The sequence below is a fragment of the Salvelinus fontinalis genome, chromosome 21, assembly GCF_029448725.1.
Source record: "Salvelinus fontinalis isolate EN_2023a chromosome 21, ASM2944872v1, whole genome shotgun sequence".
Lineage (NCBI taxonomy): Eukaryota > Metazoa > Chordata > Actinopteri > Salmoniformes > Salmonidae > Salvelinus > Salvelinus fontinalis.
In genome coordinates this window covers 38,987,045-39,011,664 of record NC_074685.1, presented here as the reverse complement: position 1 = coordinate 39,011,664, position 24,620 = coordinate 38,987,045, and the positions used below count along the sequence as shown (strand labels likewise).

General features: G+C 42.1%; 1 protein-coding gene across 1 annotated transcript in view; it reads left to right on the top strand.

Annotated features, from left to right (window-relative positions):
- The first annotated feature begins 22,442 nt into the window (after positions 1–22,442).
- LOC129818863 (endoplasmic reticulum metallopeptidase 1-like) overlaps positions 22,443–24,620 on the top strand; it is a 47,155-nt gene continuing 44,977 nt past the window's right edge. Inside the window, exons 1-2 of the mRNA XM_055875147.1 lie at positions 22,443–22,592; positions 22,733–23,076. Of these exons, the coding sequence (XP_055731122.1) occupies positions 22,808–23,076 (269 nt within the window). The 5' untranslated portion in view covers positions 22,443–22,592; positions 22,733–22,807. The remainder of the gene's footprint in view (positions 22,593–22,732; positions 23,077–24,620) is intronic.

Below are 24,620 nucleotides of genomic sequence, written 5' to 3'. Positions count from 1 at the left end.
GCCATGGCAGAACACTGACATTCTTGTCTTGCAGGAAATCAAGCACAGAACGAGCAGTATGGCTGGTGGCACTGTCATGCTGCAGGGTCATGTCAGGATGAGCCTGCAGGAAGGGTACCACATGAGGGAGGAGGATGTCTTCCCTGTAACGCAGAGCGTTGAGATTGCATGCAATGACAACAAGCTCAGTCCGATGATGCTGTGACACACCGGCCCAGACCATGACGGACCCTCCACCTCCAAAATCGATCCCGCTCCAGAGTACAGGCCTCAGTGTAACGCTCATTCCTTTGACGATAAACGCATATCCGACCATCACCCCTGGTGAGACACAACCGCGACTCGTCAGTGAAGAGCACTTTTTGCCAGTCCTGTCTGGTCCAGAGGCGGTGGGTTTGTGCCCATAGGCGACGTTGTTGCCGGTGATGTCTGGTTAGGACCTGCCTTACAGCAGTCCTACAAACCCTCAATCCAGCTTCTCTCTGCCTATTGCAGACAGTCTGAGCACTGATGGAGGGATTGTGCATTCCTAGTGTAACTCGGGCAGTTGTTGTTGCCATCCTGTACCTGTCCCGCAGGTGTGATGTTTGGATGTACCGATCCTGTGCAGGTGTTGTTACACGTGGTCTGCCACTGCGAGGACGATCAGCTGTCCGTCCTGTCTCCCTGTAGCGCTGTCTTAGGCGTCTCACAGTACGGACATTGCAATTTATTGACCTGGCCACATCTGCAGTCCTCATGCCTCCTTGCAGCATGCCTAAGGCACGTTCACACAGATGAGCAGGGACCCTGGGCATCTTTCTTTTTGTGTTTTTCAGAGTCAGTAGAAAGGCCTCTATAGTGTCCTAAGTTTTCATATATGTGACCTTAATTGCCTACCGTCTGTAAGCTTTTAGTGTCTTAACGACCGTTCCACAGGTGCATGTTCATTCATTGTTTATGGTTCATTGAACAAGCATGGGAAACAGTGTTTAAACCCTTTACAATGAAGATCTGTGAAGTTATTTGGATTTTTTACGAATTATCTTTGAAAGACAGCGTCCTGGAAAAGGGACGTTTCTTTTTTTGCTGAATTAACAAACACATACCAAATAAGGTAACTACTTGAGTCATAAACCACATTTTTGTTGTTGTTGGAAAAAACAGACATGAAGCAGAAATGTTGAAACATTTAAAGCCAATAATAATTGTTTGCCATAGAGTATCCATTAGACAATAGGATATGTCAAAATGATTGTGTTTCATACAGTATTGTAAAAACGGCTAGCTGGAGCTTGTATGAACTGTTGGCTGTGAATGCTCTCACCTGCTAGTACTTAATGCTGATTGTTAAGGTACTGTGCAGCTGTATTCATCGACCTGGCCAAGGCTTTCGACTCTGTCAATCACCACATTCTTATTGGCAGACTCAACAGCCTTGGTTTCTCAAATGACTGTCTCGCCTGGTTCACCAACTACTCAGACAGAGTTCAGTGTGTCAAATTGGAGGGCCTGTTGTCCTCTGGCAGTCTCTATGGGGGTGCCACAGGGTTCAGTTCTCGGGCCGACTTTTCACTATATACATCAATGATGTCGCTCTTGCTGCTGGTGATTCTCTGATCCACCTCTATGCAGACGACACCATTCTGTATGCTTCTGGCCCTTCTTTGGACACTGTGTTAACTAACCTCCAGACGAGCTTCAATGTCATACAACTCTCCTTCCGTGGCCTCCAACTGCTCTTAAATGCAAGTAAAACTAAATGCATGCTCGTCAATCGATCGCTGCCCACACCTCCCGCATCACTACTCTAGACGGTTCTGACTTAGAATATGTGGACAACTACAAATACATAGGTGTCTGGTTAGACTGTAAGCTCTCCTTCCAGACTCACATTAAGCATCTCCAATCCAAAATTAAATCTATAAATCGGTTTCCTATTTCGCAACAAAGCCTCCTTCATTCACTCATGCTGCCAAACATACCCTCGTAAAACTGACTATCCTACCGATCCTTGACTTCGGCGATTTAATTTACAAAATAGCCTCCAACACTCTACTCAGCAAATTGGATGCAGTCTATCACAGTGCCATCTGTTTTGTCACCAAAGCCCCATATACTACTCACCACTGCGACCTGCATACTCTCGTTGGCTGGCCCTCGCTTCATATTCGTCGCCAAACCCAAAGTCTCCAGGTCATTTATAAGTCTTTGCTAGGTAAAGCCCCGCCTTATCTCAGCTCACTGGTCACCATAGCAGCACCCACCCGTAGCACGCGCTCCAGCAGGTATATTTCACTGGTCACCCCCAAAGCCAATTTATCCTTTGGCCGCCTTTCCTTCCAGTTCTCTGCTGCCAATGACTGGAACGAACTGCAAAAATCACTGAAGCTGGAGACTCATATCTCCCTCACTAACTTTAAGCACCAGCTGTCAGCAGCTCACAGATCACTGCATCTGTACATAGCCCATCTGTAAATAGCCCATCCAACTACCTCATCCCCATACTGTTATTTATTTTGCTCCTTTGCACCCCAGTATCTCTACTTGCACACTCATCTTCTGCACATCTATCACTCCAGTGTTTAATTGCTATATCGTAATTATTTCGCCACTCTGGCCAATTTCTTGCCTTACCTCCCTTATCCTACCTCATTTGCACACACAGTATATAGACTTTTTCTATTGTATTATTGACTGTATGTTTGTTTTTTCCATGTGTAATTTGTGTTGTTGTTTGTGTCGCACTGCTTTGCTTTATCTTGGCCAGGTCGCAGTTGTAAATGAGAACTTGTTCTCAACTAGCCTACCTGGTTAAATAATAAATAAATAAAAATAAAAAGGTGAGCAGCATACCACCCTGCATCCCACTGCTGGCTTGCTTCTGAAGCTAAGCATTGTTGGTCCTGGGCAGTCCCTGGATGGGAGACCAGATGTTGCTGGAAGTGGTGTTGGAGGGCCAGTAGGAGGCACCCTTTCCTCTGGTCTAAAAAAATGCTCCTGGGCAGTGATTGGGGACATTGCCCTGTGTAGGGTACTGTCTTTTTGATGGGATGTTAAACGGGTGTCCTTACTCTCTCTGGTCACTAAAGATCCCATGGCACTTATTGTCACGCCCTGACGTTAGTTCCTTGTTTATGTCTCTATTTTGGTTTAGTCAGGGCGTGAGTTGGGGTGGGCATTCTATGTTTTGTTCTATGTTTTGTATTTCTAGGTGTTTGGCCTGGTGTGGTTCTCAATCAGAGGCAGCTGTCTATTGTTGTCTCTGATTGAGAATCATACTTAGGTAGCCTCATTCCCACCTGTGCTTGGTGGGTAGTTGTTTTCTGTTTTGTGTATTGCACCTTGCAGAACTGTTCGTTTGTCGTTTTGTTGTTTTTTTTCAAGTGTTCGTATTTATTAAAAGTATTATGAATACTTACCACGCTGCACCTTGGTCCTCTTCTCCTTCTCCCGACGACGTTCGTTACACTTATTGTAGGAGTAGGAGTGGTAACCCCGGTGTCCTGGTGAAATTCCCAATCTGGCCTTCATACCATCATGTCCACCTAATCATCCCCAATTTACAATTGGTTCATTCATCCCATAACTATTCCCCAGGTTGTTGCTGTAAATGAAAAGGTGTTCTCAGTCAACTTACCTGGTAAAATAAGGGATAAAAAAGAAAGGTTCTGACTCACTACAGTCTGTCTGGCAAGAACAATGGAGATGTGTCCATATCCTAACTTTATTATCTCTTGGTCACCACCACCCAGTTACACATCATATAAGTACTCTTGGTGGTTTATTGTGGATGCATGCACAACACTCCCAAATTAAAACACACTGATAACTTGATTGGCAGCCAAACTTGCATCTTAATCTGCCGACAACGATAGCCAATCTGACCCGGAGTGGGAGGGGTCAGAGTCCAAATGTGCATTCGGGCACGCTGATTGGTGGAAACCAGGACAGCTGAGAAGTGGAGAAATCCTCCTGACTGGACTGTGGGGAAAGTCACGTGCACAGGCATGTCTTTTTTTTTACAGCCGCCTCTGGATTTCTTATGGAAATACACACATTGGACAAGGCCTCAATGGGGGGCTTAGACCTTAACCGCCTAGTTCTATCCGGCAAGACAAACAGGGCAGAGGGGCAGAGCAGCTAAGGTACCAGACAGGATTGAGTTCAGTCCTTGTGTATGTTTGGCCATACTAGAGGGGAAGCTGATAGCCAGTGTCACTTTAGAGAACCATGGGTGCCTGGAGGGTGCCGGCTCTGGTGCACATAAGGGACTTAGGGGCCGCCCCGTGAGGAGAGTGCACAACATTGTGGGAACAGTGTCTGGCCGCCCCCATGGGATGCCACGGGGGTGGCGGAGGATCCTCTAACTCAGCCGGTAAAGGGATGCTGGTAAAGGGAGACTGGCCACGGCTGGAGGTCACAGCTGGCCACGGCGGAGGAATGTGACACACCAGCTACAACTGTCGTTGGCAGCTCACTGGCTGCGGCTGAGGTTGGTGACTCTTTCAAAACAGCTGAAAGCGATGACTTCCATGGTGGAACAGGTGGGGAGCCCTGGGCGAGGCTCATCAGGGATCTGGAAGCAGGGGCCAGCTGGGTCCCGGAGGGGCCAGCTGGTTCCGCAGATGCGAGGGCCGGAGGGTCTTTCAGAACTGGAGACAGCAGGCCCCCCGAATCAGGTCCTAGCAGGGCAGGGGATTTTGAACCTACTACTGAGTACTGCAAGCCATGTATGGTGGAAGGCTGCAAACCTAGCTGAAAGTAGCCATCCTTTGCCTTGATGACAGCTTTGCACACTCTTGGCATTCTCTCAACCAGATTCATGAGGTAGTCACCTGGAATGCATTTCAATTAACAGGTGTGTCTTGTTAAACGTGAATTTCTTAATGCAATCAGTTGTGTTGTGAAAAGCTAGGGGTGGTATACAGAGGATAGCCCTATTTGGTGAAAGGCCAAGTCAAAATTATGGCAAGATCAGCTCAAATAAGCAAAGAGAAACGACAGTCCATCATTACTTTAAGACATGAAGGTCAATAAGGAACATTTCAAGAACTTTGAAAGTTTCTTCAAGTGCAGTCGCAAAAATCATCATTGCGCTATGATGAAATTGTCTCTCATGAGGACCGGCACAGGAGGACCGCCACAGGAAAGGAGTTACCTCTGCTGCAGAGGATAAGTTCACTAGAGTTTCCAGCCCCAGAAATCGGCAATTAACTGCACCTCAGATTGCACCTCACAGAGTTCAAGTAACAGACACATCCCAACATCAACTGTTCAGAGGAGACTGCGTGAATCAGGCCTTCATGGTTGAAGAAGAAACCACTACTAAAGGACACCAATAATAAGAAGAGACTTGCTTGGGCAAAGAAACACGAGCAATGGACATTAGACCGGTGGAAATCTGTACTTTGGTCTGATGAGTCCAAATTTGAGATTTCTGGTTCCAACCGCTGTGTATTTGTGAGATGTAAAATAGGTGAACGGATGATCTCCGCATGTATGGTTCCCACCGTGAAGCATGGAGGAGGTGTGATGGTGTGGGGGTGCTTTGCTGGTGACACTGTCAGTGATTTATTTAGAATTCAAGGTACACTTAACCAGCATGGCTGCAGCGATACGCCATCCCTTCTGGTTTGCGCTTAGTGGGAATATCAGTTGTTTTTCATCAGGACTATGACCCAACACACCTTCAGACGGTGTAAGGGATATTTGACCAAGAAGGAGAGTGATAGAGTGCTGCATCAGATGAGCTGGCCTCCACAATCACCCGACCTCAACCCAATTGAGATGGTTTTGAAATTGTTGGACCGCAGAGTTAAAGAAAAGCCGCCAACAAGTGCTCAGCATATGTTGGAACTCCTTCAAGACTTTTGGAAAAGCATTCCAGGTGACTACCTCATGAAGCTGGATGAGGGAATGCAAAGCTGTCATCAAGGCAAAGGGTGGCTACTTTGAAGAATCTAAAATCTAAAATATATTTTGATTTGTTGAACACTTTTTTGGTTACTACATGATTCCATGTGTTATTTCATAGTTTTGACGTCTTCACCATTATTCTACAATGTAGACGATAATACAAATAAATAAATAAAAACTTGAATGAGTAGGTGTGTCCAAACGTTTGACTGGTACCTTATATATATATCTATCTTTAAAATATATTTTCCTTTATTATTTTCCACTAACCCTACCACTCCTCCCCTAATTGGAGTAAACTAACGAACATCAATACTTAGGCTTCTACTTCTAGCTTATACATACTATGTACATTTTACAGACACAATCTATTTTACAAAGTTTTGTTCGTTTTTAGTCCTGGTCTTCCTCTACCCTCAACTCTCCCGTCTATTTCTGATGTCCATCCAGTTTGATTTCTATTTGCCATATATTTTTAACTGTGCTGTTTCACAAAAGTTCTGAACCTATATATTTTACATTTGTTATCTTCTTGTTATTAGTCCCACAATTCAGCTCCATTCAACTCCCCACATCTATCTCTTAACACCATCCATATTGGGTTTCTATTTGCCATACATTTTTCAACTGTGCTGTGATGCTTCACAAAAAGTTCTGAACCTTTCTATTCTCATAGTTTCTACAGATTGTAAATTAAAGATACATTATTTTGCTAAAAGTATTATTATATTATTCATCGATTGACTATGACTTTTCAAATCACCATGTATTGCTATCTGCAGCGTCAGCCATTCCTGGACCTGTGACCAAAAACAAGCTATATATATGGACAGTGCCAAAATAAATGATCTAATGACTCTGTCTCTTCGCAGCAAAATCTGCAGAGCTGGGAAGGTTGTATCCCCCATATAAATAACATTCTATTGATTGCAAGAATTTTGTATAATAATTTAAATTGAAAAATTAAGTTTTGAATCTGGCGTATCAGTTCATACATAAACCATGTGCCATGGAATTGGTACATCGGAAATCTCTTCCTAACTATTTAGCAATTTACATGGCACAGCTGTACATTTTTTGGTCCTTAAATGAAACTGGTATATTTTTTAAACAAATTTTGGCCTTTAATGCAGGGCCGACAGACAAATTCCTTACTTTTTCCCCCCTTCTACTTGCCTCTTCAATTTTTGCGGTATTGCTGCAATTAGTTGGTTGTAATTTTGGGTAGAGCAGACATTTCCATATATTTTTGTTAGCTGCATGTGTGACACCAGTCCTATTTATGACATCATTTACAAAGATAATATTTTTTTTTTAAATATCTAAGAATAATGTTTGGAATTGTAAACTGGAAGTTAATTTCAAGGGCAATTCCTCCACCTATTCATCATCACCAAACCAGTGGTAAAAACAGTGTGTTTCTCTTTTTATCAATTAGTATATTTGAGTTTAACCACAATATTTGTTGTATTATTTTTTCTGTCTTTTCTGGTGGATTAAATTGAAATTGCAACCAACTTTCTATGGCTTGTTTTAAAAATAGTGATATTTTGTAGGTGATTTAATTTTCAAATAACCGAAAGTGAGAGGTTGTAATCTGAATAAAGAGAAAAAGGCCAGGGGTACTGTCACGCCTGCTTCCCCTCTCTGGCGCTCGAGGGTGCCAGGCTGTCACCCTCATTGTGCTCATTGGACTCACCTGGACTCCTTCACCTTGTTGATTTCCCCATCTACATCTGTCTGTTCCTCCGTTGGTTCTCCATGTCAGCGTTAATGTTTTCATGTCCAGATGCTGTCCTGTCCTGTTTCATATCCATTGTTAATTAAATGTTCACTCCCTGTACTTGCTTCTCATCTCCAGCGTCTGTCCTTACAATAATAATTAAAAAACAGGTCGCTAGGTGTAGGCAAGACCATAAGCAAGTAGTTAAACTGGGATATGACTAAAGAGTTAATCAGAATGATTTTTCCACAAAAATACTGTTTTTTTCCTTTCCATGGTTCCATGGTTCCTGGTTCCTTTCCATGCTTATTTTCTATACATTTTATGGGCGTGAGATCATTTATTTATTTTGGGATATGGGTACAGAGTATGTCTACATCCCCGTCAGTCCATTTTATTGGTAAACTACATGGTAATGTAAAGGTTGTATTTTTTTGTGATCCAATATGTAATAGACTCTCGAGTGGTGCAGCGGTCTAAGGCAGTGCATCTGTCAGGTTTTGGCCAGGACTATTCAGGTTTTGGTCCCCATTGCGCCTTTTTGAACCTTTTGTTTTTTTCCCCTTCTAATTATTGTTTTCACCTGTGCCTCATTTCCTTGTAGGTATTTAAACCATTAGTGTCCCTCAGTTCTTTGCTCTGTGTTTGTATGTTAGCACCCAGCCCCAGCCATGCTGTGAACATATATTTCTCTTGTTGGATTTTCCAGAGGTACTCTGGTTTTGTTCTTGTTTATTTTTGATTAGTCTTTTGAGGTTTGTTTTTCCCTGCTGTTCTTACCACTTTGTGGATTTTCATTGTATTTTGGAGGATATCCATTTTTTCTCTTGGCTTTACTTTTGACGTTGTGGATTTATATTTTTTGCCTTTAGATCTTTTACCTTGATTAAACCACCGTCTCTAGTACTGCTGTGTCTGCCTCATCTTCTGGGTTCTGCCGACTATTAGTGACTGTTTCTCACACCGGGTCCTGACAGCATCTCAGTGCTAGCGGCCTCACTACAGACCATGGTTCGATCCAGGACTGTATCACAACCGGCCGTGGTCGGGAGTCCCATAGGGAGGTGCACAATTGGCCCAGCGTAGTCCGGGTTCGGGGATGATTTGGCCAGGGTAGGCCATCATTGTCAAGAAAAATGTTTTTAACTGACTTGCCTAGTTAAATAAAGGTTAAACACACACATAATTTGGTTTCAATCCAGAGAGGTTAGAAAAAGTATCTAGATCCTCCATGAGGCTGTGGAGGGATACAAATTGTGGATTTAAAAGAAAACATGAATTATCATCGTACAAAGACAACTTTGTTTTTAAGCCCTGAATTTCTAACCCCTTAATATTATTGTTGGATTTTAACAGCTAACATTTCGAGGGCCATAATAAATAGATATGCCGATAGTGGACAACCTTGTTTTACTCCTCTTGACAGTTTAAATCCTTCTGAGAAGTAACCATTATTTACTATGTTACACCTAGGGTTACTAAACATAACTTTAACCCATGTTGTAAGAGATTCTAAAAAATTGAAATATTCCAGGCATTCATATTCCAGTCATACTTTATCAAAGGCCTTTTCAAAGTCAGCTATGAATACCAGGCCTGGTTTCACAGATGTTTCATAGTGTTCTATTATTTCCAGTCTTATATTATCTCCAATGTATCGTCCATGTAAAAAAAAACGGTCTGATTAGGATGAATAATATCCGACAATAACTTTTTAATTCTATGCGCTAAGCATTTTGCATCACAACACTGAAGTGTAATGGACTGGATCGTTATATTTACCACTTGTATCCTGTTTCAGTAATAATGAAATCAGATCTTCTTGTTGAGTGTCTGATAATCGACCATTTATATAGGAGTGGTTAAAACATGCTAATGACGGTCCTCTGAGTATATATATAAAAAAAGGTTTGGTATACCGCCACTGGTATGCCATCCAGCCTTGGAGTTTTCCCGGACTTAAAAGCTTTAGTTTGCATCAAGAAGTTCCTACTCTGTAATTTGGCCTTCACGTGTTTCATTCTGTACAGCTGTTAATTTTACATTATTAGTAGAAAAAAAATCCATACAATTAGCTTTGGTTAGTGGAGATGGAGGAGACTGAAACAAAAACATATGCTTAAAGTACTTTAGTTCCTCTTTCAAAATATTGTTTGGTGAATCATGGGTGACTCCGTCATTTGTAACAAGTTTCAGTAAATCATTTTTGGTAGCATTTCTATGTTGAGGATTAAAAAATAATTACACTGCAACATTTACATTCTGTATTCTGGTTGTGTGACCAGTACACTTTGACTTGAATTGATGATAGCTAGGCATTATTTTGCAAAATAAGTAGTTAGGCTTTTATAAGGTATTATGAGCCAATGGTAACCTATTAGGAGGCCTGCAGTAGGGATGGTCTACTGTGCGATGAGAGAGTTGTGTAGGGCCTTGCAGCTCATCTTCTCCTGGGACTTGACGGCTTTGTGTGTGTGTGTGTTGTGGGTAGTGAAAGCAGACCCATACTGCTTAGGAATGCAGGATAACTCGTCTGCATCCTGGGGCGCAGAAACAACTCCTCTTTTGGGTACTGGGAAATCTTCACTGTAGCCAGGTCCAGTGGCGATTTTAGCATGTAAATCTTGGTGGGGCAAACTCCCCACTTTTGGGGGGGATGCATGCCAGCAAAGTCACTACACAACACAACACTAAACAATACAATAATTGCACTATAATGGTGATAAACGGTGCCCACAAACTGTTATGGCCTACATAAAGCTGTCCCAACGGCAGAGCTTTCTTTTCAGCACCATGTAGTGAAACCTTACCACTGTTACACCTGGCAAGCAGCGGAGCCTTGTCTGGCAGCAAAACAGTTCATTCAGCCTCATTTACTGCCTTTAAAAAAACATAGCTGATATGGCTGACTTGCTTAAACAAATGTGGTTTCTACTGACAATTGAGAAGTACAAACTATGGCATAAGGGGACGATGAGCGGATAAGATGCAATCCATAATTCCGATTAAGACATTAATGAGCGAGTTAGGACGGACGTAGTCAATATAATTTGTTCAGCACTTTTGAAATGTGCAGCGACAAAATTCTGAATATGGGCCATTCTTACAGTATTCTCCCTGTACACTAAGTCAGAACCATAGGATAAATAAAGGGGGCATATAAGCAGACAATATTCTCTTACAATATTCAATGATAACATTTCTCTAAAACAGGCTATAGGCTACATGTGCACCACCAAGTCAGAACAATAAGCTGAGGGGGAAAGGGACCAAATTTTTAGGGTGAGGCACATGACCTATTAACAGCTTACTACACACCATACACTTAATATTACTTTCTTAGCTACAGTTTACATATCTCCCTGGCATATTACATAATTTATGCAGCAGCATACAATACATTTTTAGACTCACCTTCTTGTGCTGTGCTCACTTGAACAGGAAAGTGGCTCGGCGGTCCTTCTTGTGGGCAAATTTTGTTGTTGTCACACCCTGATCTGTTTCACCTGTCCTTGTGATTGTCTCCACCCCCCTCCAGATGTCGCCTATCTTCCCCATTAATCCCCTGTGTATTTATACCTGTGTTCTTTGTTTGTCTGTTGCCAGTTTGCCTTGTTTGTCAAGTCAACCAACGGCTTGTTTCTCAGCTCCTGCTTTTCCCCAGTCTCTCTTTCCTCATCCTCCTGGTTTTGACCCTTGCCTGTCCTGACTCTGAGCCCGCCTGCCTGACCACTCTGCCTGCCCCTGACCCTACCTACCGACCGGTACCTTTAACTCCCGCTGGATTTTTGACCTCTGCTTACCCTTATCCTGCTTGCTGTCCGGTACTGTTGCCTCTCCTCTGGTTTACTGACCACTGCCTGCCTTGACCTGTCTATTGCCTGCTCCAATTGGATCATTAAACTATTGTTTATTCGATGTGGTCTGCATCTGGGTCTTACCTTCATACATTATAGTTATCAAACTTTGTCATCAAAGTCTGTATTTTTCTGGATTTATGGTGCTTTCAAGACAACTGGGAACTCTGGAAAAAACAAGGTTGAATCATGACGTCAGTGATCTTCAGGTCGGAGCTCTAGAAAGAGGCCAGATTTGAGTAGGAGGACCGTTCAAAACATATTCTCCTAGTCGGAGACCGTTTTTTCCCCATACTCTGGACTTCCTTGAGTACGCTCTTAGGGTGAAGGTGGTCGAGGTGTCAAGGACTAGGACTGTGCAGCTGATCTCCTATGTGGAGGCAGTGAAGAGAGTCGAAGGGGCAAGAGGTTGAAGAGTGAAGATATAGCGGTGGATGCTTTGCAACCAGTTGCTGGTGTTTTAAGTCAATCAGGTTATCTGAATACACTCATTGTGAAGGTGGATGTTGTGCCATTTATAACCACAGTGATTAATTGTGTCTAAGAAGTCCAAGAAGCTGGACATCATTATATCTGAGGTCAAGAAGTTTTTTGGGCTCCAAGACTTCGCGGCAGAAGCACTGCAAGAACTATTGTCGCTAGGAAATGTCCCACCCTCAGAGGAGTCTTCTGAGCCTGTGTAGGGACCTGATTAGAATTTGTTTTAGTTTTTTTACAGAAAAGCAGGTTGATTTAGTTTAGTTAATTTCGTTTTTGATAGTTTGTATGATATTCTACTTATTTTTCCCCACATTATTTCCTTTTTTGGGATCCTTATTATCTACCCGCACAGTAAGTGGCGGAATGTACATCAATTGTTGCGAACGCCATTCTACCATAGAAGACATCTATCTGCAGGTTGAACCTGGTGAGATTGTAGATTCCTAAATTGATAGTGCAGTTTGTTTAGGCGATATTACAGCTAACTAGTTACTTTACATGCTGATAATGTCTTTGATATTGTGTGTGGCTACGTTTCCTTGCTTGCTAGCTTGCTAGCCCATAGAGAGAGCATTGCATTGTGGATTTTGTAGTCGACTTGAACAGATTTCGACAACGATTTTTCATGTTTCTACCAATCTTATTATAACACCAAAATGAAACATTTGTTCACAAAAAAATATCTCACATTTTAGCTCTATTTAACACTGTAAATTAAAGGAATGAGTTGTTTTGGGTGGATTTTTCCTTTAAGTACTAGTGGGTGAGGGCATTCACAGCGACCACTCAGATGAGCTCCTGCTAGCTGTTTTCACATGATCTTTTATATCGCCGGATTCTGACCTGGCCAGTGGCGACATGTCATTCAGGGCAGGTGGGGCAGGTTGTCAACATCTTACTTTCAAAATCTTAGCTAGCAGTCATCATCATGAATCATTGTCTACAGTCTAAAGGCAAATCCTTTTTTATCCTTGTCACATGAAGAGAAAGAATGAAGAGAATTTATAGATAAAACGTATTGGTTCTCATCGGCCACTGGACATACCCATTACACAACAAGCTGAAAATTGCTAATTCAACAATGAGGGGTTTGGAAGTAATCAGTGGCTAACTTCAAGCATAGCAAAGCAATCCCTAGCCTGCTATTCAGTGGAGTGGCTGTGTGTTTTTCCCCCGAAATTCCCACCATAAATCCAGAGAATGCCAGACTTTGATGACAAAGTTTGATGACAGAATTTGCCCACAACGGACCGCCGCGTCACCGTCCTGTTTAAGTGAGCAAGGTGAGTCCAAAAATGTCTTGTATGCTGCTGCATAAATGATGTAATATGCCATGGAGATATGTATACGGTAGCTAAGAAAGTAATATTAAGTGAATGTTGTGTATTAAGCTATTAGTAGCCGGTGTGTGATTGTTTGCAGACATTTTCTGTACAGCTTTGACAGTGCTACTGATAGTAGTGGTGGCGCTTGGCTTGCACCTGCAAATTCAGCACACACAACATTCTATAATAGAATTGTGTTATTTGACGTGTCAAATTAAAAGCTTATATAACGAGTCAAATAGTGTTATTTGACGTATCTTTTTTGACACGCAAAGACCCAAACGGCGTTCAATATGCCTCACCCTAATAATTTGGTCTAGTTTCACCTCTTCATTTCGCCTTCTATTCTAGCTTGGTGGTGCACATGTAGCCTATAACCTGTTTTAGAGAACTGTAATCATCGAATATTGTAAGAGCTTTCATTGTCTGCTTGTATGCCCCCTTTATTTATCCTACAGTTCTGACTTGGAATACAGAGAGAATACTGTAAGAATGGCCCATGTTCTGAATTATGTTTCTGTACATTTCAAAAGTGCTGAACAAATAGTTATATTGACTACGTCCGTCGTCGCTCGCTCATTAATGTCTTAATCTAAATTACGGATTGCCTCTTATCCGCTTGTCGTCCCCTTATGCTATAGTTTGTACATCTCAATTGTCAGTAGAAACTACATTTGTTTAAGCAAGTCAGCCATATCAGCTATGTTTTTTTTAAAGGCAGTAAATGAGGCTGAATGAACTGTTTCGCTGCCAGACAAGGCTCCGCTGATAGCAAGGTGTAACAGTGGTAAGGTGTTGTGACTGCTGTTGGGACAGCTTAATGTAGGCCCTAACAGTTTGTGGGCACCGTTTGGCACCATTATATTGCAATTCGTGTGTTGTTTAGTGTTGTATAGTGGCTTTGCTGGCATGCATGCCACATTTTAATTTTTTGCCCCACCAATAGTTAAATGCTAAAATCGCCTCTGCTTGTGGTTATCCATGGTTGCTGGTTATTTACCAGGTAACAAGAAGTGGTTTATACAAACGCAGGACATTGAATGCTTCCTGAATTGACTCCAAAAAGTAACATAAGTAGGCCTACAGTATCAGAGCGAGGTCAAACAAGTGTGTGTGTTAGTCAGATTATCCAATGTCCAGAGCAACACTATTGATGATTCTTTACCTCCAGTGCATGTGGTGTACTATGGTCTTAGCCATGCTCTCACTAACCCTTGTCTTTTCTCTGTCTCCTCTTCCAGAGGGCCTGAGGCTCTTGGGCTGTGACTGAGGGCACCCTGGCCCAATCCTACCTGGCCCCTCTCTACATGCTTCCTGCCTGTTGTTGCCTCCCTGGCTGCCGTCGTATTGGGTCTTAACCATCCTTGCTATTTTGTTTGTTTTTTTCGCGTTGTTCGTAACTTGTTTAGTACATAATGTTGCTGCTATTGTCTCTTATGACTGAAAAGAGCTTCTGGACATCAGAGCTGCGATTGCTCACCTCAAACTGGACAAGGAGTTCTTCTTCAATGAGTCTGATGGGAGGGATATAATACAGACACCCGACCAGGCCCAGATCCCTGTTATTCGCTGGAGAAGGAAACAGAGAATTTGTGGAAGGAGATCGGGGTGCCGTGTGAGTATCAGGCAAATAAATGGGATGAACTGAAAGCATGTTTATCCTACCAACGGGACATTAAAAACTGTAATATCTTATGTTTCACCGAGTCGTGGCTGAATGACAACATTAGGAACATACAGCTGGCGGGTTATACACTCTATCGGCAGGACAGAACAGCAGCATCTGGTAAGACACGGGATGGGGGCCTATGTATTTATGTAAACAACAGCTGGTGCACAATATCTAAGGAAGTCTTGAGGTTTTGCTCGCCTGAGGTAGAGTATCTCATGATGAGCTGTAGACCACACTATCTTCCTAGAGAGTTTTCAACTGTATTTTTCGTAACTGTCTACATACCTCCACAGACCGATGCTGGCACTAAAACTGCACTCAATGAGCTGTATTCCGGCATAAGCAAACAGGAAAACGCTCATCCAGAGGCGGCGCTCCTAGTGGCCGGCGACATTAATGGAGGGAAACTTAAATCAGTTTTACCTCATTTCTATCAGCATGTTAAATGTGCAACCAGAGGGGAAAAAATTCTGGACCACCTTTACTCCACACACAGAGACGTGTACAAAGCTCTCCCTCGTCCTCCATTTGGCAAATCTGTCCACAATTCTATCCTCCTGATTCTTGTTTAAAACCTTTTCTCAATAGGGGGTGCTGTTTTCACTTTGTAAAAATTTTTGTTCCCAAATTAAACTGCCTCGTACTCAATTCTTGCTCGTACAATATGCATATTATTATTACTATTGGATAGAAAGCACTCTCTAGTTTCTAAAACCGTTTGAATTATATCTGTGAGTGAAACAGAACTCAAGTTGGAGCAATTTTCCTGTGAGGAAGTGAGAAATCTGAAATCAGGCAGGCTGTTCTGGGGTCAGTTTATTAATTTGCATGTCTTCTATTGGTCGAGATGCACTGCATACGCCTTCCCCTAGATGTCAGCAAATAGTGAGAATTGGAATGGAGTTGCTAGGCAGATCTGAGGCCATATAAATGGGCTTGGAACGTGGGGTGCAGTCTTTTCAACATTCGCCTTGACGCAAGACAGACCTCAGGATTGCGTTCTGGAAAGCTCCCGTTATAGGCCTTAGATATATCCGGCTCTGATTTTATTCGATATAGGTGTTAAAGACATCATAATGTTGTTATTTTAAACCGAGTTATCAGTTTATATCAGTATATTGCGATTTTCGGATATTTCTTAGTGCTGCGTTATAGTGATTTGGACACGTCTTCGCCACATGGCTAATGTTTACTGCTAATTCCAAAGTTGAAGGCGACAATCTACAACCGAGCAACGATTCCTCTGGACAAAGGACAACTTGCCCAAGATTCTGATGGGAGCTCATCAAAAAGTAAGAATTATTTTTGATGTTATTAATTTCGGTGCGGTCTCGCTTTAACGCACACTGTATGACGTAGTAACGTTAATTTTAAAAATCTAACACAGCGGTTGCATTAAGAACTAACGTATCTTTCATTTGCTGTCCAACCTGTATTTTTTAGTCAAGTTTATGATTAGTTACTGATTAGATTAGGTGCCTCTCCCAAGATTTCTCCCGACATTTTGTTGGCAGCTTGGCTACTATTCTCATTGTATAACCACGATTTGTGCCACATTTTCGAACAAACTCTATATGTATTGTGTAATATGATGTTATAGGACTGTCATCTGAAGAAGTTTAAGAAGGTTAGTGAAAAGATTAATATCTTTTGCTGGTTTATTCGTTATCGCTATTGTTGGCTTGAATCAATGCTGTTGTGTGGTTGGCTATTGTAGTAAGCTAATATAATGCTATATTGTGTTTTCGCTGTAAAACACTTAAAAATTCTGAAATATTGGCTGGATTCACAAGATCTTTGTCTTTCATTTGCTGTACGCTGTGTATTTTTCATAAATGTTTTATGATGAGTATTTAGGTAATTCACGTTGGTCTCTGTAGTTATTCTAGTTGCTTTGGTGAGAGTTGTGATGGTGACTGCAATGTAAAACTATGATTTATACCTGAAATATTGTCACGTTCCTGACCTATTTCTGTTAGTTTGTTGTATGTGTTAGTTGGTCAGGACGTGAGTTTGGGTGGGCATTCTATGTTGTCTGTTTCTATGTTGGTTTAGGGTTGCCTGGTATGGCTCTCAATTAGAGGCAGGTGTTTGGCGTTCCTCGAATTGAGAGTCATATTTAGGTAGGTTGTTTCACAGTGTTTGTTATGGGTGGTTGTCTCCTGTGTCAGTGTTTGTCGCACCATACGGGACTGTTCGGTTTGTTTGTAAGTTCGGTCTTTTGTGTAGTCATTTTCCTGTTCGTGAGTTCTGCGTTTTATTTATGTTCGCATGTCCAGGTTTGTCTACTCCGTTTTGTTGTTTTGTTAGTTTATAGTCAAGTTCGTGTTTTCGTCTTTTCTGTAAATAAATATGTCATCACAACCCGCTGCGCCTTGGTTCAATCACTACTCCTCCTCTTCGGTTGAAGAGAAGGAGGACTACCGTAACAAATATACAAATTTTTCTAACAAAACATATGCTATACAATAAATATGTTATCAGACTGTCATCTGATGAAGTTGTTTCTTGGTTAGTGACTATTTATATCTTTATTTGGTCGAAATTGTGATAGCTACCTATGCAGGAAAAAATGGTGGAGAAAAAAAAGTTGTCTTTTGCTATCGTGGTTAGCTAATAGAAATACATAGTGTCTTCCCTGTAAAACATTTTAAAAGTCAGAAATGATGGCTGGATACACATCTTGTGAATCTTTCATCTGGTGTCTTGGACTTGTGATTTAATGATATTTAGATGCTAGTATTTACTTGTGACGCTATGCTAGGCTATGCTAGTCAGCTTTTTTACTGATGGGGGTGCTCCCGGATCCGGGATTGTGACGAAGTAGAAGTTAAAAGCAAAAATTAAAGCAGGAAGCACCAGTGTCTCGGTCTATGAAAAAGTGGTCAGATGAAGCAGATGCTAAACTGCAGGATTATTTTGCTGGTGCAGACTGGAATATGTTCCGGGATTCTTCCAATGACATTGAGGAGTACACCACATCAGTCACTGGCTTTATCGATGGGTGCATCGGGGACGTCGTCCCCACAGTGACTGTACGTACATACCCCAACCAGAAGCCATGGATTACAGGCAACATTCATACTGAGCTAAAGGGTAGAGCTGCCACTTTCAAGGAGCGGGACTCTAACCCGGAAGCTTATAAGAAATCCCGCTATGCCCTCTGACGAACCATCAAACAGGCAACGCGTCAATACGCAACTAAGATTGAATCGTACTACACCGGCTCCGACGCTCGTCGGATGTAGCAGGGCCTGTAAACTATTAGATTACAAAGTGAAGCACAGCCGAGAGCTGCCCAGTGACGCGAGCCTACCAGATGAGCTAAATAACTTCTATGCTTGCTTCGAGGCAAGTAACACTGGGACATGCATGAGAGCATCAGCTGTTCCGGACGACTGTGTGATCACACTCTCCGCAGCCGATGTGAGTAAGACCTTTAAACAGGTCAACATTCACGAGGCCGCGGGGCCAGATGGATTGCCAGGACTCTCAGACCATGAGGAACAAGATTCTTGAATGCCAAGCGTCACGTCTGGAGGAAACCTGACACCATCACTACAGTGAAGCATGGTAGTGGCAGCATCATGATGGCGCTGGAGAAGGCTGATGTTTTACGCATTCCCAACCAATAGTTTTTTTGTTTGTTTCTTAGCGTTGTTTGTAAGTTATTTTTTTACTTATTTTGTACATAATCAATCAATCAATCAATTTTATTTTATATAGCCCTTCGTACATCAGATAATATCTCGAAGTGCTGTACAGAAACCCAGCCTAAAACCCCAAACAGCTAGAATGCAGGTGTAGAAGCACGGTGGCTAGGAAAAACTCCCTAGAAAGGCCAAAACCTAAGAAGAAACCTAGAGAGGAACCAGGCTATGAGGGGTGGCCAGTCCTCTTCTGGCTGTGCCGGGTGGAGATTATAACAGAACTATGCCAAGATGTTCAAAAATGTTCATAAGTGACAAGCATGGTCAAATAATAATCATGAATAATTTTCAGTTGGCTTTTCATAGCTGATCATTAAGAGTTGAAAAACAACAGGTCTACATAATGTTGTCTCTTATGTCTCTTATGGCCGAAAATAACTTTGGGACTTTATGGACAACGACCACAAGCACACAGCCAAGACAACACAGGGGTGGCTTGGGGACACGTCTCTGATTGTCCTTGAGTGGCCCAGCCAGAGCCCGGACTTGAACCCGATCGAACATCTCTGGAGAGATCTGAAAATAGCTGTGCAGCGACACTCCCCATCCAACCTGACAGATCTTGAGAGGATCTGCAGAGAAGAATGGGAGAAACTCTCCAAATACAGGTGTGCAAAGCTTGTACCGTCATACCCAAGAAGACTCAAGGCTGTAATCACTGCCAAAGGCGCTTCAACAAAGTATTGAATCAAGGGTCTGAATACTTATGTAAATAAGATATTTAAGTTTTTATTTTGAACAAATTTGCTAAAATGTCTAAACTGTTTTTGCTTTGTCATTATGGGGTATTGTGTGTAAATTGAGGGGGGGGAAACGATTTAATCAATTTTAGAATAAGGCTGTAACGTAACAAGATGAGGAAAAAGTCAAGGGGTCTGAATATTGTCCGAATGTACTGTATAGGGAACACGGTGCAATTTGGGACACAATCCATCTGTTGATGAAGCTACCTGAAATCAATGGCCGCATACCAATTGTCCATCCCGCTCATGGATATTGCATTGCATTGTTAAATGCTTACACCTTTAATTTAATTCAATCTGAGTAAAATAAGGAGTCTAGTGCTTTAGTCCTTGTTCCGTTTTCACTTGTTGTTACCTGGTAAATAACCAGCGACCATGGATAACCACAAGGAGAATAAGGTGAGGAAACAGTCCATGTCAGCCAGGCCCATCTTTTTAAAGAAACACCATTTATTTCATTCTCTAGTTGAGTAAAAAAAAGTCTGGTTATAAGATATTCCCAAAACGTGCAGTAAACAGCGCTACACTCGGGAAAAAAACGGAAAGTTAAATTCTCAGCCAGGCCCATCTTTTCAAAGAAAACACAATTTAATTCTCTCTCTATTTGAGCAAAATATGTAGTTTGGTTGTGATCACAAGAAAATCCTCTCAATTCAGGTAAAGAGCACAACAGTCAAGCAGAAACATATGAATGTTCCACCATAAAGTGAGAACAATTACTTTCCCTGGCTATTTATAAATACTATAACAGTAAATTTAATAGGTTACATTCACTGCTATAAATCTATCTCCAATATAATTGCAGAGTTTACAAAGACCCACTGCGGACCTTTGGCCCAAAAATCTGTGTGTGAAAATGTGTCCTATCAACGAACTCAATGTATTCCAAACACTGGTGGTAACCAGATGATCCTGATAATTTAAGTAGCCTAGTAAACAATGTCACCCTCTGGTATATTCTTTTGTGAACTGTCTGGGACTCGTTGTTTCCCTGTTTACTACTCAAAGATATTTGACATATAAAGTCAAAGACGAAATTAACTGCAAAACACTGGTCTCATTTTTATTAGTATAAATAGGCTACACAGAACCACGGCGGACCCATTGTAAAATGAGAGTCATTTCACCATATTAAAACGTGTCCCAGTCCAACATGCCTAGCTCTGCCCACTGGGGCGTGGTGTACGGAGTGCTCTTTGAAATAAGCGTTCCTATCGTCGTGTTCCACCGGATCCAGATATCTCACCACACAGACGGATTTCTGCCTGCTTGAACGCCAATAACGCAGATACACATGAAAACCTGAAATTACTCAAGGAATCGATAGAATATCACTCAGAGATGCACAAAAACAATATAACATTCATTGGCTTTAATGCTGATTGTTAAAGTTCTGACTCGCTAGGCTATCCGGCAAGAACAAGTTAGATGTGTCTATATCCAGAGCTTTATTAACTCTTGGTCACCACCACACAGCTGCACACACACACATCATATAAATTATCTTTGTGGTTTATTGCGGATGCATGCATAACACCTCTACACTGAATAAAAATATAAACACAACATGTAAGGTGTTGGTACATGTTTCATGAGCTGAAATAAAATATCCCAGAAATGTTTCATAAACACAAAAAACGTATTTCTATCAAAAGTTGTGCTCAAATTTGTTTACGGACCTGTTAGTGAGCATTTCTTCTTTACCAATATAATCCATTCATGTGACAGGTGTGGCATATCAAGAAGATGATTAAACAGCACAGGTGCACCTTGTGCTGGGGACAATAAAAGGCCACTCTAAAATTTGCAGTTTTGTCACACCACACAATGCCACATATGTCTCAAGTTGAGGGAGCATGCAATTGGCATGCTGACTGCAGGAATGTCCATCAGAGCTGTTGCCAGAGAAATGAATGTTAATTAATGTTAACTACCAATGTAGTTTTTGATAATTTGGCAGTACCTCCAACCGGCCTCACAACCGCATATGGCGTCTTGTCAACGTGTATTGCTGATGCCAACATTGTGAACAGAGTGCCCCATGGTGGCAGTGGGGTTATGGTATGGGCAGGCATACACTTTGGACAACGAACACAATTGCATTTTATTGATGACAATTTGAATGCACAGAGATACTGTGATTAGATCATGGAGCCCATTGTGAGGCCCATTTAAAAAAAAAAAAAAAGGTATCTGGGACCAACAGATGCATATCTGTATTCCCAGTCATATGAAATCCATAGATTAGGGCAGGAGTGGCAACTTTAGTTTTAGAAGTGGGGGGGACATAATATATATATTTTTTTCATCCAGGATAAACACTCCAAACAGCCTACCCAACCACTTGGAGGCGTCCACATGGTCCTAAAGCACACCGTTGCCTCGTTTTGTATCACATTCCAATTATAAAACTGAGGGGACAAAAATGCAATTTCAGAACGTGGGGGCATGTCCCCAGTGAAAGTTGCACCCCTGGATTAACGTTTAATTTATTTATTTAAATTGACTGATTTCGTTACATGAACTGTAACTCAGTTAAATCTTTGATATTTTTGTTCAATATAGATTAAAACTCACTGAAAATTTGGTCGGCAGTCAAATTTGCGCCTTCATCTGCCGACAAGGATAGCCACTGGGCGGATTAGATTATCCTGAGCTGGGATGACCGGTCTATGGCCCATGACGTAAACGGGAAAAGCGGTGAGAGAGGAGCCGCCTTCTCCAATCGAACAGTAATCTGCGGCGCTTGGCCATGTTGTCAACAAGGCGCATCGTCCAGAAACATACAATATCTCTTTTCCATAAAACATGTTTGAGTATTTCAAACTAGATTTCATTGGGAAGGCAGATAATGTGGTTTAATCAAAAGCAATCACTTTTGCACGTGGAAACACATAACACTACTCATCACTCCACGTGCTTAATGATGTCACTTTTGTCTTGAACCGACTTCACCGTTGGCTTTGAACGGGGAAATTGGTTTGTGCTTGGGAAGCTGCCCGGTTCCAAAACGAATGCAATCATCTTTCGTTTGGGCTAGATTAAACGAGTCCCCTCATTCTGACCTGGAGTGGGAGGGGTCAGAGTCCAAATATGCATTCGGGCACGCTGATTGGTGGAAATCAGGAGGCTGTAAGTGACTGACAACTGAGAAGGGAAGAAATCACCGGGACTGTGTGCACAGGTATTGGCCTTATTTACAAGTATTCTCTACATAACCAAGATACCTAATAGATACCTAATTGATAAGACCAGAGAACTTATAATTGACTGGGAACTGATGCAACTTCGATTTTATTTCTACCACCGTCTACTTCCTTGTAGTGAAAGAAGTTTCCCCTCGCCGTCATCCATCAGGTGTTCACCGAAGCGACGCTTGAAGGTGTACCAGTGGCAAGGATGCAGAGTGGCACCAATATTAGGAGAATAAAAGTCTGCTTGCAAAACAATGTTTCCGAAAGGAATTATGACCCTGAGGATCAATGCGGAACCAACGGATGCAGTGTCTTGAAAAAGAAACCCGAAGTGAGCTTTTACCTGCTACACGAAGGCGTCGGAGTCGCACTGGTGACTGTATTTATTCTGGTGCTGTGGGGACTTGTTCATTTATCATTACAGCAACTTGTCTTTGGAAAAGCTACTGGCGAGTTCAATGCTGTCAGGGCAAGGTAAGTCTTGATGTTGTTGCAGATACGTATTCTCGAATCTCAACAAGTTGCATTATATAACTTATTTCACGATAATCACTTCCAGGTTACCTTTTAAAGTCCCCGTTGCGCAAACCAACCTTTCCTCTAGTTGTTTATCTCAACGAGTCCCACCTAGCTACTAACAGTACAATCCACCGGTAGTTGTTTTCCTGCAAGTTAAGCCACATTCTGTTGCAAAACGTTTCTGAAACGGAACTAAATAGGGAGGGACCTACCTAAATTTGTCCAATAAAAATTCTCGTTTTCGTTGCAAAACGAAACTGTTTGGACTAATTACACCCCAGGTGTCACTAGGGTGTTGCTAAGGTCGGTTGATAATTGGAGGAGTAAATGGAAAACAATGTTTCTCCATTGTTTCTTGACAGTTTGAACATGTCAGTAGTGAAGGTGATATCACCCGACAGAGAGACCAATGTTCCTGTACATAGGCTTAACTGAATGAAATCAAATGTATTTATAAAGCCGTTTTTACATGAGCAGATGTCACAAATTGCTTATGCAGATGTCACAAATTGCTTATGCAGATGTCACAAATTGCTTATGCAGATGTCACATTGCTTATGCAGAACCTAGCCTAAACCCCAAAGAGCAAGCAATATGGACGCATGGTGGCTAGGAAAAACTCCCTAGAAAGGCAGGAACCTAGAAAGAAACCTAGAGAGGAATCAGGCTCAGAGGGGTGACCAGTCCTCTTCTGACTGTGCCAGGGGGAGATTCTAAGAATACATGGCCATTAAAACCAGATCATTATTCAAGATGTTCATAGATTAAAAATAATAATAATATATATAGATAGAGAGAGGGTCGAAAACAGACGGTCCAGGACAAGGTAGCATGTCCGGTGAACAGGCGAGAGAGTTCCATATCCACAGGCAAAACAGCAGAAACTTGACCAGCAGCACGACTAGGGGGACAGGAACAGCCAGGAGTCGTCAGGTTAGGTAGTCCTGAGGCATGGTCCTAGGGCTCAGGTCCTCCGGAAGGGGAGAGAGCGAGATGTGAGAATTAGAGGGAGCATACTTAAGATTACACAGGACACCCGATAAGACAGGAGAATGACATCAGATAGGACAGACTGACCCTAGCCCCCTGGCACATAGACTGTTGCAGCATAGATACTTGAAGGCTTGTATAGCATAGCCCATGATCTAACATATGTATTTTCATTCCCATAAAAAACAGTTGATTGATGTCTGCGGTTCAGTTAATCAAAGAGCAGCTGCTTATTTCGTGAAATCCTGCTTCATGCCGCTATTGCATAGAGAGACAAAAGTAGACACATACACCCGATGAAAGTTCATGTGACACATATAGGCTGTATAGACTATATAATCCGAGGGCAACCCTGAGGCTAACATACAGGAAAGGATGTTAGACCTAGCCACAGCCATACTCTCTATTAGTGACTCTTTAGTGGAGGAAAGGAACTTAAGAGGTGGGAGTCTACATACATTAGCCTTATGAAGGTGCCTACTTATGCCTACTTAATCTGAGGACAAACC